Below are 19,394 nucleotides of genomic sequence, written 5' to 3'. Positions count from 1 at the left end.
CACAGTCTGAACATCTCATGGCATCCTGGACTCCTCACTGTACCTGCTATCCTACAAAGAAGCACCTCTGTGGGCCCCAACTGCTCCTATGAACAGAATGCAGCACTGTGACCTGAACATCTACCTTAGACAAGATCATTTCAAAGCAGCCTGAACATTTCATCCGGACTTGAACATCATCACACTGTGGTTTGAACATCTTGCTGTGATCTGTTATCTACCAGGATCAGACTACAACACTCGGTCTAAAGATATCACTACGAACCTCAGATCTAATTGTGATATGAGCACCTCCCTATGACATGGCTAACTCACTGAGACACAATCCAGCTACTGCAACTTACACACCCACAGAGACAGGGATATATCGTGACTATGGGAACAACTCACTGCAACACATGGCTGTCAGCAAAAGCTGCACTGTCCAACCAAACACCCAAAGGCACAGGGTGTCAGGTCCCAAACACAGAAGTGGTACCCGAGGGCCTGAGGCTGTGGGCCACGTGTCTGGATCCCAGCACAAGGACAGGATGTTGGGAATACTATGGCATATGCTGGGATCCAAAGTGGGCACGCATGAAGGGTAGCAGCCTATCTCAGGACATCACACGGTGTGGAGGCACATGGCATTGATGGGTGATGTGGCTGGCGATCCAACACCACGAGGGTCTGAAAAGAACCAAGGGTAGAACAGGGAGCCAGGCCATCGGCTGAGCTGAGAGATCTGCAGAAGGAAGTAAACAGCAGGCAGACCCCAACCCTTATAATAAAATCCACAGCTCAGAACAACAAACCCTTTGGAGATTTGCCCACATTGTAGCTTCCTTTCTCCTATGTTCTTCCCGGAACACAGTGGGCTCAGATTAGGGCTTCTGAAAGGGAGTCAAAAGCTGGTCCACTCATTGTCAAGTTAGCTTCCAGTCCGGTGGCCATTCCCTGTGCAGCAGAGCGCTTGAACGTGAGGGTGGTGAATTATAGGGGCATCTCCACACAACAGAGGTGCCGTGAGCTCCGGCCACCAAGGCAAGAAGCTCATCTCTCCATTTCTATGAGCTCTGTCTCTACCTTCCTCAGGATGGGATGGGAACTGCCCTCAGGATGTGGACGCTGATTGCCTGTGAGCCCCTCAAGGGGAAAAACCTCCTTGGGTCAAACAGCCAGGCCCCTCTGAGCCAGCCGAGCCCACCTCCCAGAAGGAAAACCCACTAAGAGGTCATATGGGAAGGGGGAAGGGACACATCAGTAAGAGCGGATGGCATCATCAAGTGCCTCTCCCCTGTCTAAGACTTGCTCACCAGCCCTGGAAGCCAACTTCTTCCTGCCCAGGGCTGCTCCCCATAAAATTCTCCAAACTCATGACCAGAAATGCAAGTGCAAGAAACTGGTAATGTGGCTCATTTCCTGCTGTCATAACAGGGAGGCAACTCGGGGGGTCAGGCCTGCAGCCTGCAGAACTCAAAGGAAGAGGCAAGGAGACTGGCTCCCATTTTCCCTGTCTCTCCTGGGCCTGTTCCAGCACACTTGTGAGTACAGCAGGTCCAGGCTGCTGGTCAGACTGGTTGCCCTGTGTCGTCTCTTCACACCACACTCTCCACCTAACCCACCCCTTTCCCTCCTTCACTCCCGTCCTCTTGGGAAGCCTAGGTCTGGGTCTGTTTCACCATGTACCACACTTATCCCTAGATGGGTGTTGTGGTCAGGGAGGCCCCAGCATAACTACATGAAGGTTCTTCACCAGGACGCTCTAGACACAGAGACCATGCTGAGGCCATAGACATTCCTGACAATTCCACCCAGAGGGTTCCAGCACTGCTTCCTGAACGCTGTAGCTATGTATGCCACTGGAGCAGCCTGTGAACAGACACACGGAGAGCAAAAGAGAAGGCAGGTCTTCCCAAGTAGGGTGTTGCCTGCATGTTCCTCAGCAGAGGCTCCAGAACCCACCTGAGCCATGCCCACACCTCCTGAAGACCCCACACCTCCTGAGCCAGAGTTCCTGCCTAACAGAGGACAGATGCAGAAATTTCGTTGTGAGGGTTAAGAACATCATGTTTGTCTTCTCTGCAGCAGGACCTGGGGCTGCAGAGTAGCCGACTACAGAATGAGCTCGGAAGTCTTGATGTTTGTCAGGACAAACCTTTCCAGGGAGCCAGAGCTCAGCAAATCTGCATGTAGCATGTCTTAAAGTGAAGGCAACAGAATGCAACTATATGCTTTTTTTTTTCATTTTTACCCAAAATCAGGACTTCAACTCATATCTGATGCTTTCCCTCAATGCCTGGCACTCTACTACCTGAGCCATGCCTCCAACCCCTACTCTATACTTGTGTCCTAGGCTCAAAACATTCCTGGAGGCAGGTCTGTGCGGCAGGAGGGGGTCCCAGGTTGGTGAGGGAAGAGGCTGGGATGCTCAAAAGGGTCACAAGTGACAGCAGAATAAATGTAGGTTTAACTTTAGACACAGATGAGAATATACACAGAGATTTCTAGAAATGTACATGTATATATATTTTCTTTTTCTTTTTAGTAGTAGGGACTGAACTCATGCATGCTAGGCAAGTACTCTACCACTTGACTTTTCAACCTCAGCCCCTTTGCTTTTAGTTTGTTCATTTCAGTTCAAGCAAGTTCTAGATTTTTCCTGAAGCCATGATCCTACTATCACTGCCCCAAGTAGCTGGGATGATGGAAATACTCCCCTATGTCCAGCCTCTACAAATACATTTTGTCACTCTGTCTGCAGACAGAAATAAAGGTGCCCAGAAGCAAGAAGTACTCCCTACAACCAGATGTGGTCTCCAGTGCAAATCTTCAGGGAAAGGATGAGGGGATCTCTAAACAGGTTCTCAGGCTGAGCAGAGAATGTTCAACATATATCTGGAGCATTTTGTAGTGCTACAAAGTAAAAAAAAGGGGTCATAAGAGACCATACACATAGATAGATAGATAGATAGATAGATAGATAGATAGATAGATAGATAGATAGATACATACATACATACATACATACACACATACATACATACATACACCGATCAACAGACACACACACACGCAGAATGATACAATATATCAGAGGACACAGGAGGCAGATTTGAAAAGAATCTGAGTGGTCAGATTAGAACAATCCAAGCAAGGAAAGAAAGTGGTGTTGTATTACAACTAAAGTGTAAACTTTATGTGCACAAGCCCATACAGATGGAAATCAATGGCGGAATGAAACACTAGCACAAGAGTAACAAACAAGCGGGCAAACCTGGGGAGCACTCCAGCACACCCCTGTCTGTTGGGCCCTTGAGAAGCTGCACCCCGCCCCTCCTCCCAAAGAGCAGAGAATGGAAATGGAGGATGATAATAGCCAAAACCATGGCCGTTCCCCAATGACCCGCTGTATTAACACATGGATGTGACAGGTCATGATGGGACTGCACCTCCAGGATCTTTGTGCTGAAAACCCAATAGCCCCAAGGCAATCATTAGACATCAGGAACCACTGGATGGAGCCTTGTACTTGGTCTTGAGAAGCCCAGATGTCCCACTGTTCCTGGAGAAATGGCTCGCCCCATCAATACGACTAAATGGCTACTCCCATGTTCTCTCCTGTGCTGTGGACAGGGACAGATGTCACTCCAGACGTTCTCTCTCGCATTAGCTGACAGCACCTCAGCCACCAGCAGCACAGCAAAGACCCTGCGCTCTGCTCCCAGGGCAGCACCCAGTCTATTCTCGTGGCAAATGAAGGGATGGCATTGGCCTTGCAGAGCCCAAGTGTGTGTGGTCCGTGGGCTCAGCTCCTGCCCCTCTTCCCACACTCCCAGCCACAGGGGCCGCAATCCTGCCCCTGGTTGTTCTTCCATGGCTGGAGGTGATTGTAATGTCACTCTTTTCCAACCACCACTGCTTTTATTTTTTTCAACATCACCTACAACTGTGTTTCTAAATTAACGTAATTGCTTGCTAGCTCTCTGTTTTTGAATTAATAAGTGTTTTAGAATTAGCATCATTTGAAAGAGGGCCAGCAGAATGTTGATGATTATTGGAGCTGCTGATGGGTTCTTCAAGAATCACTGTGCCTCTCTTTGTCTCTCTGTCTGTCTCTGTCTCTCTTGTGTCTCTGTCTCTCTCTGTCTCTGTCTCTGTCTGTCTCTCTGTCTCTCTCTCTCTGTCTCTCTCTCTTCCCATCCTCCCTCCACTTTGCAATGGTAGAACTTTTCATAATAAAAGTAAGACAAGTTGAAAAACAGAACTTTGAGCCAGACACCACTGGGGTTCATGCCTGTTATCCTAGCTACTCAGGAGGCTGAGATCTGAGGATCACAGTTCAAAGCCAGTCCAGGCAGGAAAGTCTATGAGACTCTTATCGCCAATAAATTACTCAGAAAAGCTGGAAGTGGTATTGTGGCTCACATGGCGAAGCACTAACCTTGAGAAGGACAAGAGGAAGAAGAGGAAGGTGGAGAGGAAGAGGGGGAGGAGGGGGAAGGAGGAGGAGGGGGAAGGGGGAGGAGGAGTAGGAGGAGGAGGAGGAGGAGGAGGAGAAGAAGAAGAAGAAGAAGAAGAAGAAGAAGAAGAAGAAGAAGAAGAAGAAGAAGAAGAAGAAGAAGCAGCAGCAGCAGCAGCAGCAGCAGCAGCAGCAGCAGCAGCAGCAAAGGACAACACCCAGGCACAAAGTTCAAGCCTCAGAACCAGCACAAAAGAAAGAATTCTGTCATCAGGTTTCCAACTTGGGAAGCTGCAGTTGCCAGGCTAAGAATGGGATTCTCCAGGGACCAAGGGAACCATGACCTTCAGGGTTTCCCGAGTAATTCCTCACACCTCCATTCCCAGGGGATTCCTTGGTGGGAGAACTCCCTGCTTCTGAGCAATGCTCCACCCATTGCTATGCAAGCCAGGGCCTCTGATCCTCAATCACACACAACATGTCTCCCAGGGATAGGGACAGGGCCAGAGAAGACACACGCAGTGACTGACACAGCAACAGTGGGCAGGAAATCAGAAGACAGTTTCGAGGCCCCAGGTGGCTGAGCACCCTGGGGACAATTCCTATTGAAGAAGCTTCTTACATGGCTCCACACCCCCTGCCCAGAGATTCAACAAAGAGCATGCTGTCCTCTGAACCTTCCAAGAGAGTGCTCTGAGCTCAAGATCACTCACCAGCACCTCAGTGGGCTGTCGAGGGACAACAAGACCAAACAGTGGGAAATGGCCAGATGGTCCAACCCAGGCATGGCCCCTCTGTGAACCAGCCTTGTCCCAGGCACACCACTCACATTCCTATGCGCATGTGGAGTCTGGAGCTCACATGTTACTGCATGAGCAGCAATGTCCCATCTATGGGAAGCACTGGTGCTTCCAGGAAGTGGGACAAGGCAGTGGGTGGGACATACCCAACACAAAGCATGACAGCATGACCTATACTACTAAGGAAAGTGCACTGGGAAGCCAGGCCAGCCAAGCAGACCATGCAGACACTGTCTCGAGCCGATGTCACTTGTAAAGGCTGGAAAGTCTCCTTCAGAGGAGGAAACACTGTATGCTGACTGATGAATAACTAAATAAAATGGCTGCTCTGCATTTCTAGAATGAAAACAGGCTGTTTGTTCAGATTCCGAATGTGCTGCCCGCATGGGCTTCCTCCTCTGCAGGGCTCAGAGGCTGGAACTCATCAGGAGACCGTCACACTGTGTGGCAGCCTGCACACCTGCTCCTGGGGTCTTCTGAGTGTTACTAGCTGTTTGACACACATCTGCACATATACACACACATGCCTGGGGACATAGTCACACTGCATGGTCATGCTCAGGCATGTACACATAGGTCGCACAGGCATGTAAATGCCCGCACAGGGGTGCCACCCTGAGTACCAAAGCAGAGCCCTACACAGTCACACCCAAGCCCTGAGAGACAGACAGCATGGCTGTCCCTGGTTCTGAGCTTTTTTTCTCGGCCCCAGCTTCAGACACAGCCAACACTTAGCTGCGAGATCAGAGCAGGCCCTGCCTCCCTCCAGTCCCAGGACATGGATCGCGGGGGCTCAGCTGCCTTCGGCCCAGAGCAAACCTCAGGCTCTGGGGTGGACTCCTACTCTCTTCCTGGGTCTGCCTTTCTGTGTGGCCCACAGGGAAGGGCAAGGTGTGCTTTAGCACAAAAACACACAGCATGCCCCAGGCCTGGCTGAAAAGACACACTGGGAGACAAAGGGCTAAAAAGAACCAAGAAGAGGACAGTGGACAAAATGGGGCTTCACACCATGGAAATGGCCACTGCTGTTGAACCCTTGGGGGGATGATTTGTCCTGGATTAAGTGATGGGGGACTCACTAGCTTCCCCACCAAAGCCTCTGAGGTCCTGGCCTCTGGTCACTATCCCCTTGGCCCTCAAGTCCCACAGGACACATCACTCTCCCTAGTCCTGGAAAAGTCTGAGCCTGGATTCCTGACTCCACAGTCCAGACCCTGGAGTCGCCCCAGGTGATGGAATTAGAGGTACAGGAGATAGGTATCAGCCAGGGTCTCTGCCCAGCCCCTCTGAGCCTCAGCACAGGCTGTCCTCAGGGCCACAGTGCCCTCAAACAGGAAGGTAACATGTCTACCCCTAAAAATGCTTGCAGATAAAAATGTGGTGTATGAGTGAACATGAGTGTACAAGTATGCAGGTGTGTGTATGTGTGCATGAGGGAGTATGAGAGCAAGAGTGGGTGAGTGTGTATATATTTGTGTATAATCAGACACATGTGTGAAAATGAGTGTGCACAAGTGCATTGGTGTAAATGTATACCTCAAAGGTTGCTAGTACGTGAGTGTTTCTAAATGTGTATGTGATGACTGAGCACACGTGTAGGTATGTGCGTGTGAAATGTAAATGTGATTATGTGTGAGTGGGTGTGTGCATTTGAGTGTGTGTGAGAACGGGATCGCATGTGTGCCTGTGTGTACAGACACGGGTGAGTGTGTTTACTGCAGGCACACGTGCATGCATGTGTGAGCAGAAGGAGGGTGGGCAGACATGACTCACGTCCTCAGGGAGGAGCGCCGTGCAGCCTGGAGGCTCCAGATCCCACCAGCCCTACTGCTGCAGCTTCGGGAGCTTCTTGGTGCCGCTGCAGAGATAAGCATCCCGGGCTGTACCTCCATGTCCCAGCACCCCGCTGGCAGGCCAGGCATTATTACAGTTGGTAAAGAACAGGCAGAGGCCTATCAGACCTCTGCCTGGTTGGGGGGAAGGGGCCTGTGTGGAATCTGCCAACAAGTGCCTCAACCAGTACCTCCCTCCAAAACTTCAGGCCTGCCAAGTCAGCCACCGACTAGCATATGACCGACTTCAGAGACTGATTGTAAGAGATGACATCTTACCGGGCAGGGCATTACAGGTGGATCAAGGAATGACTACCAGACATGATCTCTTCATGGTACTGAAGGACACATCTACCCTATGAAACCATGGAATCAACAACTATTCCCATTGGCAGTAGGGGAAACTGAGGCACAGAGATCAGCCTCCCCTACGTCACAAATCTACTTGAGGGGATGAGGACCCCACCTCCTCAACAACCCATTCTCATCTAAGTCAGCAAGGGACTACCCAGCTCCAACCCTGAAGCCACCTGCCAACCCAGAAAGCTCAGCCCTGGCCTGCTAACCCTCAGCTGAGAGCTTTGGTGGCAGGCAGGGACAGAGGCACACAGACACCTGTGTCATCATGATTCCTGTCTTCCTGCCCACAGTGAAGGCCGCTGTACAAGATGCAATCTATTTCCTTTACATGGATGGGCAACCTAAGTGAAAGGATGTGTGTGGACAACGCAAGGGATGGGAGGTAGAGTGAGGTCCCGACTCCAGAGCCATCCTGGTGCTTCAGTGGACGGTCCTAGGGGGACCTGAGACCCCGAGGCAGCATGCAATTTCCTCCACCATCGGGTCTATCTTGCAAACTCTTTGGGGCACACGCCCTAGGCCTGCCTGGCTGTCTGCCTAGAAATCGGAGCTGAGGAGACAGCGCCATCAGCAGGTGACTGTGCTGTAAAGATGACAAGGTCTGTGGAAAAAAAAAAAAAAAAAAGGGAGCAACAGCTGAAAACTAACACTTCCTAACGTGTGAGCCACCTGCTTCCCCATCTCAAACACCACGCTGCAGAGCTCACTAAGGATGGGCTTTCACAGATGACTGGAATTTGGTGATGACAAGACAGGATCCACTGGGGATCCCCTAGCGCCTTCCCACACACACTTGACTATAGATTTCTCTGCATGGATCCCCTTTCTTCTCTCAATGTCACCACCAACTGTATCGACTTAAATATGCACATTCTAAAGAGGACAGGATGATTTAAAAATGGCAGAAGATTTCTAATATGGGCCCCACTCAGAACTTCACCCTCACAGCATCCCTGAAAGGTGGGGGGGGGGAATGGTTCACAATACCCAGGAAGCAAGTCCAAAGGGAAACTCAAGTGTCTGCTCCCCAAGAATCCTGCTTCCGGGATGAGCTCCCTCCCCCTACCCAGAGCAACAGAGGCTCCTCTTCTCTCAGAGGGAGGGCAGATTCACTTTGGAAGACATCCCCCCTCCGCCCTCTTTTTAAAAATCTTTGCTTTAAAAGGAATGCCTAGAGATTTCACAGGGAAATTCTTTATTTAAAAAGAAGACAATAATAAGGCTGTTGACGGCACCTGCTGACTCCATGGTGTGAATGGAGGAACACACAGCAGGGCGAGATCCCTGGGTCTTCCACTCCCATTCCTACTCAGAAGCCCCTGGGGCATCTGCCATGCCTCTGGTTAGGGTAGAAGGGGGTCTTGGAGATACAGGTCTGGCTATGGGGCCAGCGTGAGGCCCGGGCTAGAACGCACAGATGGGTGGTTTTCCTGGGAAGTGGGAAGCCAGACCCCCTGCAGCCCAGAGTCCCAGCACTCCACCCCTTGCAACCCTCCAGCTCTGCACCCCTCTTCTCTGCCTGCCTCCAGCCCTCAGCCCAGGCCCTTCTTCCCTGGGGAAAACACACTGCTCCCTCTTTCCCTCCGCCCCTGCGCTGGGGCTGAGCGACCTCTAGTTCAGGGAAGTGCTGCTTCTGGATACTGGGTGCTGGTCCCTCAAGCACAGGTGTCTGTCTCACCAACGCCACACACACACACACACACACACACACACACACACACACCAGCTACTCTTCCCGATCTCCGCTCCCCACACCCCCTGTAACTGCAGCTGGAGCCACAATTAACGCCCCCACCCCCGCCTGCCCACCGGGCAGGGATGGACAGGGAAGCTCGGGAAGTCGGGGAGCCTCGGGGCCGGTCTGCCTCCCACCCAGTGGGGGTGGCCTGACACGAATGGGCGCCTCTGGGGTCTAGGAGGAGTCCGCCCAAGGCATATGTCCCCCATCCCTGTCCTGGCCACCAACCACCTCGCCCGCCAAATGGGGAAGGCGGCGGCAGAGTTGAGCGCGGCGGAGGCGGCAGGGACCGGACCGTGCGTGACCTTGACCAACTCCGCAGGGTGTCTGTCCGGTCCACGAGGATGTGGCTAGGGAGCCTGGGGGACCCCCCGCCCCGCCAGGGTCCCGGGGTCTGGGCAGCCCGCCCCGGACGCGCTCCCGGGGACCGGGAGAGGAGCCCGGGACCGCGAGCTTCGCCGGCCCAGACGGCGTCTGGGAGCCCCCGGACCCTCGGTCTTCCTGCTGCGGGGACGGAGACGGTGGAAGAGCGGGGGATCCGGGGGCTCTGCCCCCACCCCGCCCGCCTGACCTTGGCCAGTCCCCCCACGCCCCGTCCCGCACCCGTCCCGCACGCTCGCTGGATCTCGGAAGGAAGCCCTGAGCCCAGGGACCCGACGGGACGCCGTCCCCAGCCGGCCGAGTGACCTTGAAGAACAACCCCCTCCCCCCGCCCCGCCGCCAAGCCCGGGGCCTCAGTTTCCCCACTCGCAATCCCGCGGGCCCACACCGCGGGGCGCGGGGCGGCACTCACCGTCCTCCAGAGGCGCGGGCGCTTGGCGGGGACCAGGGTGGCGGTGACCAGCAAGTGCGAGGCGGCCACCACGAGCCCGAAGCCGACGGCCAGCAGGCTGCGCACGGGCAGCAAGGCATAGGACACGAAGGTGACCAGGAGCAGCTGCCACACGCCCTGCTCCGCGGCGGCCGAGCCCGCCGCCGCCCCGGCCGAGCCCCCGGCGGGGCCGCCCAGCGCGAAGGGGCAGCAGAGCAGCGCGAAGGTGAGGCTGAACAGCAGCGCCAGCTGGCCGACCTGCTGCAGCTGGGACGCCCGCAGGGAGCGCACGTTGGTGACCACCAGCAGCGCCAGGAACAGCACGCAGTGCACCGGGTGCGAGCCCCGGCCCAGGCCGGGCGCGGGCCCCGGCGCGCCCAGGAGCTCGGCCAGCGCCAGCGCGCCGGCCAGCAGGCTGAGCACCGCCAGCGCCTTCAGCGTGGCCGCCTGCTCCAGCCGCAGCGTGTAGCCGCGGAACAGCGCCTCCAGCTCGGGGCACGCGAACTCCTCGCCGCACGCCCCGAACCCACGCCGGCCGCCCGGCCCGGCCGCCCGCTCGGCACCCCCGGGCTCGCCCGCGCCGCCTCCGCCGCCGCCTCGGCCGCGCGGCGCCCCCGCCATCTCAGCGCCATGCAGCGGCCGCGGCCCACGGGCGCGCCCCTCGCCGGCCCGGGGCGCCGGGGCGCGGGCGGCGGCGCCGGGGCGGGCGGCGAGGCGCCGGGGCGCGGGGCGGGCGGAGTTGGGGCACCGGCTGCCCAGCGCGCGCGCCCCGAGCGCGCCTCGCCCCCTCCCGCCCGCCGCGCCTGCGCACTAGCGCCCGCTCGCCCGCACCCCGGGCCGCGATCCCCGGCGGCGCCCGCGCTGCGGCAGCCGGCCCAGCCCTGGGGAGCCGCGGGGGTCCCCGGGCACCGCGCTCCGGGGGTGCGCACGGCCCCACGCGCCCTAAGCCGCGTCCCCCCTTTTCCCGGAGCCAGCGGCCGCGTGACCTTGGCTTCTCCTTCTCCCCCTTCCCCGAGTCTCAGTTTCCCCAGCAGGGCGCAGTGGGACACCCCGTGGTGTCCTCTGAGATGTTAAAAAAACAACCAAAAAAAGCTGAGATTCCCGGGGGATCGAGACAGCGTCCCGACAAATGTGCGCCCCTCCCCACACTAAACCAGGTCATTGGAAAGGAGCCGGCCAGCGCCCTGAGACCTGGGCGGTCGAGGGAGGCAGTGGCTGCGGCGTGGGGCTCCGACCCCCCAGCAGGCACCTGGGGGCCTCCTGCGTGCCCAGGCCTCCCCGGGCTCCTGTAAACCACATACGGGGGTGCTGCCGCGAGGTCCCAGAGGAAGCCCGGGGAGTCCAGAGAAGGTCCTGGGTTGAAGGTGTGAGGCATGAGGATGGGAAATGGACCCCCAAATAGCATCTGGACCCTAGACGATCTCTTTCAGCAAGACAATGACAGGGACCGACCCACTGCGCCCAGGTTACACCGAGTGGCGACCTAGCAAGCCGGACTGCGTGCTCCTGCTTCCAGTGAAGAGCCTCGTTTGATGGGTCTGGAATCCTGGCCTCTGTGCCCCTTCGCTGAGGATCCCCGGAACCCTCCTGCCTCCAGAGGGCCCACAGAGGAGGAATGTCTCCAGGGAGTCCTTGTGTCCCCCCTCTCAGGTCAGTCAGAAGCCAAGAGTCCCACAAAAGCATGCCGGCCAAAGGCTAGCCCCCACCTATATGGGGTCCCCCTTCCAGAAACTAGAATCAATTGATTCCCTCCAAATACTGGTCTATTTTAGAAGCCCTCTGGGATCCCAGTGACTCTCAGGACAAGAGCCCCTCCCCACCGTTGTTATATGAGCCCCAGGATTAGAACTTGAGGTGTTTCTTTTTTTCTGGACTTAGTTCATGGGCCCGATGCAATTGCCATTTCTGTCAAGGTCCCTAGACTCAGCATGATGCTTCCTTGGGCAAAAGCCCCCTCTCATTCCCAATAGCTCTTCCAGTTCCCCAGTGAGGGCATTCCTCCCGGAAGTCTTCCTGACTTGCAGGCATCCACAGCAAGTAGCTTTCCTACAGGTCCTCCCTTCCACCGAGGCTCACACTTGCAGTCTCTCAACCTCTTTGTTCTTCTCTGCCTTTACCGAAGTCCACAGGAGCTGCAGTTGGCACTGAGAAACTCGTCACTAATTTAATGAGCACCCTTTTCATTCATTGTCTGGCCACTATCCTTCCCCAAATAGTAGCTAAATCTGCAAGAGTTTCAAGTACCCCTATCAAGCACAGATTCTCTTGTTAAATGGTGTGGTACCCCTTTTTATATTCTAAAGTTTTTGTACAGCATCTCGAACTCAACATACCACATGTTAATGAGAGCATGAAGTTCCCATCTAAACAGCACCCTCTTATACTATGTTGGCTCTTCCCTCACTCAGAATTTCCTTATTAGGAGCCAATGGCTCAAATGTCTATAATCCCACTTATTCAAGAAGCTGAGATCTGAGGAAGAAGGTTTGAAGCCAACCTGGGCAGGAAAGTCCATGGAACTCTTATCTCCAATTAACCACCAAAGAAGCCAGAAGTGGCGCTATTAAATAGTAGAGCACTAGTTTTAAAGCTTGAGCAAACTCCTCAAGCACCTAGGCCCTGAGTTCAAGCCCCAGAACTGGCACACACACACACACACACACACACACACACACACACACACACAAACACACACACGGTTGGAGAAGCCCGAATCAGCTGCCCTCAGGAGAGCCCAGAGGATAGATGGAGGGTTGCTCATGAGTTTTACGTGTTTGTTCACAGCCACATGTTATTCCTGTGTCTGAGATATTACTAACCTCCATGACATCTTAGAAAAGATCTCATATCCCTTTCATTTTGTTGATAAAGAAGCAGAGACCTAGAACCACTGGGAAGCTGACCTCAAATCTAGGACAAAATGCCAGAGCCTGGTGGTTAGCCTGGCATCCCCACACGAAGCCATGAAGGAACTAGAGTCCATCACTATTATTGTTGGACTGGTGTGCTACTGTGTCAATATTCTCTCCCCATTTGCCCAGTTGGAAGGAAAAGGCCTTCAAATGGGCAGTTGCATCTGCTACAACAGGGACCTTACTTGCGATGGAGACCAGGCCTTTGGTGAGGAGGGAACATAGGTTGAACTGTGACCTCCTCCAAAATTCAGATGTGAAAGGTTCATCCCCAGCACCTCAGAATTTATCCTTATCTATAAATAGGTGAGAGGATGCAGATGTCCAGTTAAGACAAGGGCCTGGCGCAGTAGCTCACATCTGAGAAGACAAGGAAGATTTTGATTCATGGCCAGCCTGGACAAAAGTTGGTGAGATCTCCATGTTGCAAACAAGCCAGGATGATGATATGCATAATTCTAGCCATAGTCTGAGGCAAAAGAATGAGATCACTCCAATATGACCCGATGAGAGAGAAAAAAAGGACACAGACTGGATAAATTCCTTTTCTTTCCTCACCCCCCCTTTTTTTCCAGATCTGGGGCTTGAACTCAGAGCCTGAGCACTGTTCCTGAGCTTCTTTTGCTCAAGACTGCATAGCATTCTACCATTTGAGTCATAGCACCCCTTCCGGCTTTTTCTGTTTATGTGGTACTAAGGAATTGAACCTGTGGCTTCATGCACGCTAGGCAAGCCACTAAGCCCCGTTCCCAGCCTCTGGAAGACAATAAATTTCTTCAGCTTATGCTGCCCCTCCTTGTTTTGTTGTTATGGAAGGCTGGACCAGGCACCGGGTGCAGGTATATGCCGTCTGTATTGCTCTATTGTGTGAAGATATACGGGGAGCCCCTGCTTCCCCATCAGAAGTCAGCAACTAGAAAAGCACCTTTGTTAGTGGCAGGATGTGCGCAGGTCTGAGAGGGAGGGCATTCAGTTATCTACCAGCCCCCTAGAGCACAATCAAAATGAACTCATGGGGCAGCTGGAGTGTTCTTGTTCACAGAGGGGAGCTTGGGGTCAGGCCTCCTGTTGGGAGGGAAAGGTGGTGCCTTTCAAGACAGGGTTTTGATATGCATCCTTGAGGCTTTTCCCCACTTAAACTCTGTCCTGTACATCTAAGCTTCCGGGCCTCAGGATTGCAAAGAGCCTCCGGCCTTTGGAAAAACAAGATGAATTACATGGAGGTGGCACAGAATGGAACCTCACTCAGCCTGTCTGATCTAGGTCTGAAAGACCTTGGCAGCTGGGTCACATTCCTGGTCAGCTTTCTTCCCTTCTGTGTGACTTTGAGCAAGCAAATCAACCTCTCTGTGCTTTGATGCTCCGTTGTAGTCTTTAAAGAGTCATGGAAGAGAAGCCCACGAACACACAAAGGCTGTGCTTTCTGTGCATGAAATAACAGCCCTTTACCCTATAGCAATTCAGCATGTTCTGTGCACATGGGAATGACTGGGGGCTGTTCACATCATTTCTGCAAATGTATCCATCTTCCCCCCCCCACACACACACATCATGCATGACGTCCCCAAAGTCTGGCCTCATCTGCCACAGGACACACATGTGTATCCCCACTTGAGGACAGCAGTGTGTGCCTCTGTGGAGGGGTGGACACAGGGGCTCACTCCCATGATCCCAGCCACTGGACGGGCAGAGATAGAAGGACTCCCGTTCAAAGGCAAACAGGGAAAAAGTTATCAAGATGATACCTCACAACAAGCCAAGAGTGTGATTCCAGCTGCATAGGAGGGGAGAGGAAGACCAAGAAAAGTAACTAAAGCAAAATGGCCTGGACGTGTGTGTGTGTGCGTGTATATACATATATGTATACATACGCGTGTATATACATATATATACATACATATAGGTAGATAGCTATGCATACATATATACATATGCATAGATATGTAAGATTATTTTTAGTTGCACAAGGGAATTTTAATCCAACAGATCAGTTTATGAGTACAATGCTTCCAGATCAATGTCATTCCCGTCATCATTTTCCCCATTTCTGGAATTCACCTGGCCCCTATGTGCATTGAATATCATGACTGCATTCTCCCACCCTCCCTCTCTTCCTTCCTCTACCATTGTCCCCTTGATGTCACCCCCCACACACTTCAAGTTCTAGGTCCCTAGTATCTAGCATCCTCCCCTGCATGTGCCAGGCTTTACTTAATATGCGTGTGTATGTGTCCCTATGACCTGGTATACGTTTACATGTATATTTATAAATTAGATCTCACTTCCAGTCTAGCTTCTAGCCCTCTGATCCCTCTGGACACAGGAAGAGGATGGAGTGGACGATGAATGAGACTGCTGAGGACAGTAACCCTCATGGGTGTTGGGAGATGGGGCATCAGCACGGTGCCAGGGTCTTGGGCCAGCCAAAGGAGATGCCAGGCACCAGACAAGCATCTGATCCTATGGTCCAGTTTGTAGGGAAACTGACCATCATGCAGCCGAGAGGAGGTTATTCTTGAACTTAGGATTTGGTACTGAACAGAAAAAGTACAGCCTGGCCCTGGCTAGAAGGGAGAGATGGGCGCTAAGCCAATAATCCTAAATGTATCATCGTAGCATGACTGTTCTGAGAGAAGCCCCTGCAAGGAAGAGCAGGATCCAGCATCCTGGCTGGCCTCCTACCCAGTCCTCTCCCCAACAGCTGCCTATCCCCATTCCCCTGTCTCTCAAGGCAGCACAGAGCAGAACTCTTCACGCCAAGCTTCATGGGGAGCTGGGGGTGGAGGGAGCACAATATTAACAGAAAAGATCTTTTGAAACAGACAACAGATAAAGACAGGCTGTTTCAAAATATGCCAAAACTCATATGTTACTTATTCAAGTGCAATCTATGGAGTGATCCATAGATTCAGGAAAGGCCTGACTTTTCCTATATGCAGCAGCCTTAAAGATCCTTCCTGAAGCTAGGCACTGATGGATCACAACTCTAATTCTAGCTACTTAGGAGGCTAAGAAACAGAGAATCATGGTTCAAGGCCAGCCTCGGGCAGAAAAGTTAAGACCCTTTCTCAGTCCATAGTTAGGCATAAGCATGTGTCTGTCATTACACTTCTAAACTCCATGGGAGAGTAAGATCAGAAGGATCACAGTTCCAGGAGAGATAGGACAGATAGGACACAAAAGTCCATAAAATCCCAAAAGTCTCAGAGAAGCTAGGCACAGTACATACCTGCCAGCCTAGCTGCCACCGGGAAGCCTGCAGTCCAGGTATATAGACACCTGGACAGGAGGTGAGAGCAGATCTCAATATTAACAAAGGCAGACAGGCACCAGTGGCTTATCCTGTAATCCTGCTACTCAGGAGGCTGAGGTTTGAGGACTACAGTTTAAAGCCAGCCTGGGAAGGAAAGTCTGTGAAACTCTTATCTCCAATTAAGTAGCAAAAAGCCAGAGGCTGTGGCTTAAGTGATAGAGTACAAAAGCTTAGTTGCAGCCCCAAAAATAAAATAAAATAACAAGTGCAAAAAAGTGCATTAGAGCACATGAGTTCAAGCCCCAGCACCCCTCTCTCTCTCTCTCTCTCTCTCTCTCTCTCTCTCTCTCTCTCTCTCTCTCTCTCTGTCTCTCTCATACACACACACACACACACAAACACATATTTGGGAAGGGTGGGCTAAAAAAAAACAAATAAATAAACTCCAAAATAACCATTATGTACTTCGAGCACCTAGAGCCTGGTAGATATCTCAGTAACATTACTAGAATTTATTAGAGTCTAGACATCCATTTATCCTACTACTCCTTTGCAAGTTTTCTCTTCTTTGCATAAGAAGTAAAACAGTGTCATGATTTGGCCATTTTTCTGGACTTCACTCTCTGGTGATGATCCTCACTGATGTGCAAATTTAATAAAACTTATATGAGCTTTCTCTTGTGAATCAGCACTTTCCCAGGTCCAGCCCACAGGAGCACTGGAGGAGGCAGACAGCTTCCCCTCCTCCAAGATGCCACTTCACTTCCCAGAATTCCCTTGGCCATACCCTAAGGCCCCAAGGCCCTCTGTGGCCCCTCCTCTCCTGAGAGCCACTGATGCCTCTGCTTCTCAGGTCAGTACAAACCTTCCCATCTGGTTCTACTGATGTGCACAGGCCTGAAGCCTGTCTGTTTCCTGCTGATGCTCTTAAGTGGAGACAACGGTAACTCCACCCTCGATCCACTCAGGTTTTCCTAGGAAAAAGTTATAACCTACTCCACACCCCCAACAAGAGCCCCAAACAAGTGCACCCTGCAGTCTCTTCCTGCTAAATCAAAGGTGAGCTCCTCTTTGCAGGTGAACCAGGTGTTTGGTGCATGGACTTTGTGACAGGTCCTGAGGTAAAGGACATGGCTCTCACAGGGGACTTTGCTGGGCCTGAGGTCTCTCCTGGTCCTTGGCTTCACATCAAGGCTTGAGGCCCATGTTTAGTCTCTGTAGAAAGGTCTTTATCCCAAATTATCTTCATGATGACTTTTGACTTCATAAAAGGTGTTTGGTCTTAACCACAGGTCCTTGATTCTAGAAGCTACCTGGCTTGGCACTGGGAGAGCAGAAGCAGCTGCCTTTAAGTCCTTTTTCTACTGAGAGTAGCTTAGAGCTCTTGTAAACAAGCCATGATTTTCCTGACTCCTTCCAGAACCTTCTGTCTGATTTTAAGCCGTGTCTATCCAGCTCTCTCAGGAAGGGCACTGCCTGGTAATACTTAAGAGTCTACAGCAGGAGAATATTATTCAGAGAAACAGGGTGACAGGTGTGGATATACAGAGAGGGAAGCGTGGAGGGAGCAGAGAGAGGGAGAGATTTGCAAGTTCAAGATCGGCAGGGTAGACAGACTGCAAGAGACTCGTGGAAGAATCCAGGTTGGCAGCCCAAGTCCAGTGCCATCTTCCAAAAAGTTCTTATTCCTTGAAGAAATCATTTTGTTCTAGTTGGGCCTGCAGCTGATTAGACGAGGCCCACCCTCTTCACATAGAACAATGTCTCTCTCAAAATCAATCCATTTAAATGTAAATCATCCAAAATTCAGCCTTGTAGCCACTCTCTAGGCTCCATGACTTAGCCAAGATGACACATGACACAAACCCCAAGGAATTGAGACAAAGTCAGCAGAAAGGAAAAAGCAATGCTAAGTACCTTTGCCTGAACTCTGGCCTGGGGTGGGGATAGTGAGCCTTGGGGCACTCCCTTTTGTCCATTTAAGGCAATGTGGCTGGAGCTTGCTGGCCCTGGACTCCCCAACCACCCAGGAGGTAGACTCAGAAATGTGCACACACACACACCCATACAACCCAGCCCCCCTCGACCCCCACTCAGCCCCACTCCCAGCTGAACAGACCAAGTGTGCCTCAAACAAGGGTAGGTGGACGGGCTCAGGATTCTGACCTCCCTAGCACACCCTGCCTGGGCTCTGTGGACAGGGGTGGACAAGCCCTGCCCTCAGACAGACACACACACACACACACACACACACACACACACACACACACACACCCCTAGAGGCACCCAGGAAGGCTGTGAGCAGGATGATATTGGAGCCCCAAGATCAGAAAGGATCAGAACGTTCCCCTGGCTGAATAAAGACAGAAGAAAGGAATTTTCCGTCTCCACAGTGACTTTTAGGGTCCAGGGAAGCCCCCCTTTCCAGATGGTTTGCCTCCCAAAAGGAGTAGAGAGAAGGAAGCAGAGCTCAGGTGCTTCCCTGAGCCAATGCCAGCTTTCAATTATTTATAGTGACACAGGAGGACCAAGCTGATGGGAGGGGACCATTAAAAGGATTCATGCAAACCATCCTGGGGCTTCAGGAAAGGAGAGAGGGAGGAGGAGAGTGGAGGGGGAAACGGGAGGGCGTGGCACAGAGACCCGCCCTGAAATGTATAGTGGAAAACATTTTAAATCAGGTCTGGCTCGAGAGACCTGGGCGCAGCGTGCACAGTCGGCTGACAGCTGCCTCTGAAAGACTGGAGGAGCTTCAGCCTGAGGATTTGTCCTAAAAATAGCATCGCTGGCTTGTGGATAGAGAATTTGACCCAATTAGAGATTACCAGTTTCAGGAATTACTGGAAAAGAAATCTCATTAAATAGGTTAAATATAGGAGCCAGAAGCTTAAAAGGCTATTTGGGATTAAACGGAAAACAAAACCTCCAGGAAGATTTCAAAATAATATTTGCACCTCTGAAAATGCCTGGGGTGGGGGGAGCTCAGGTTTGTGAATGCAGCCTCTGTGTGCAGGGGCCCCTGAGTGGGCTTGAAGAGCCAGGCATTTTCCAGAGAGAAGCCAGAGTCTGCTCACAGCCATCCTGTGGTCCTGGACTTGTGCCTGGCATATCCCTGCTGGCCGCTGCTGGGGCTCTGGCTAAATGGTCCCTGGTCACACTTGATACCCACATGTAATAGTGCTAATGTCAGCATGTGGCAAATGCGATCCAAACCCCACACCGCTCATTCTGCTCATTCTGGATTTTC

General features: G+C 52.6%; 1 protein-coding gene across 1 annotated transcript in view; it reads right to left on the bottom strand.

Moving 5' to 3' along the window:
- The window catches only part of Adcy1 (adenylate cyclase 1), a 98,497-nt gene extending 87,894 nt beyond the window's left edge, over positions 1 to 10,603 (bottom strand). Inside the window, exon 1 of the mRNA XM_090332527.1 lies at positions 9,965 to 10,603. Within this exon, the coding sequence (XP_090188653.1) occupies positions 9,965 to 10,603 (639 nt within the window). The remainder of the gene's footprint in view (positions 1 to 9,964) is intronic.
- Positions 10,604 to 19,394: the final 8,791 nt, after the last annotated feature.

The sequence above is a fragment of the Megascapheus bottae genome, chromosome 5 (assembly GCF_031878675.1).
Source record: "Megascapheus bottae isolate mThoBot1 chromosome 5, mThoBot2.hap1, whole genome shotgun sequence".
NCBI lineage: Eukaryota > Metazoa > Chordata > Mammalia > Rodentia > Geomyidae > Megascapheus > Megascapheus bottae.
The sequence above is the reverse complement of the archived record's forward strand: the minus strand, read 5'-3'. Positions and strand labels throughout refer to the sequence as shown.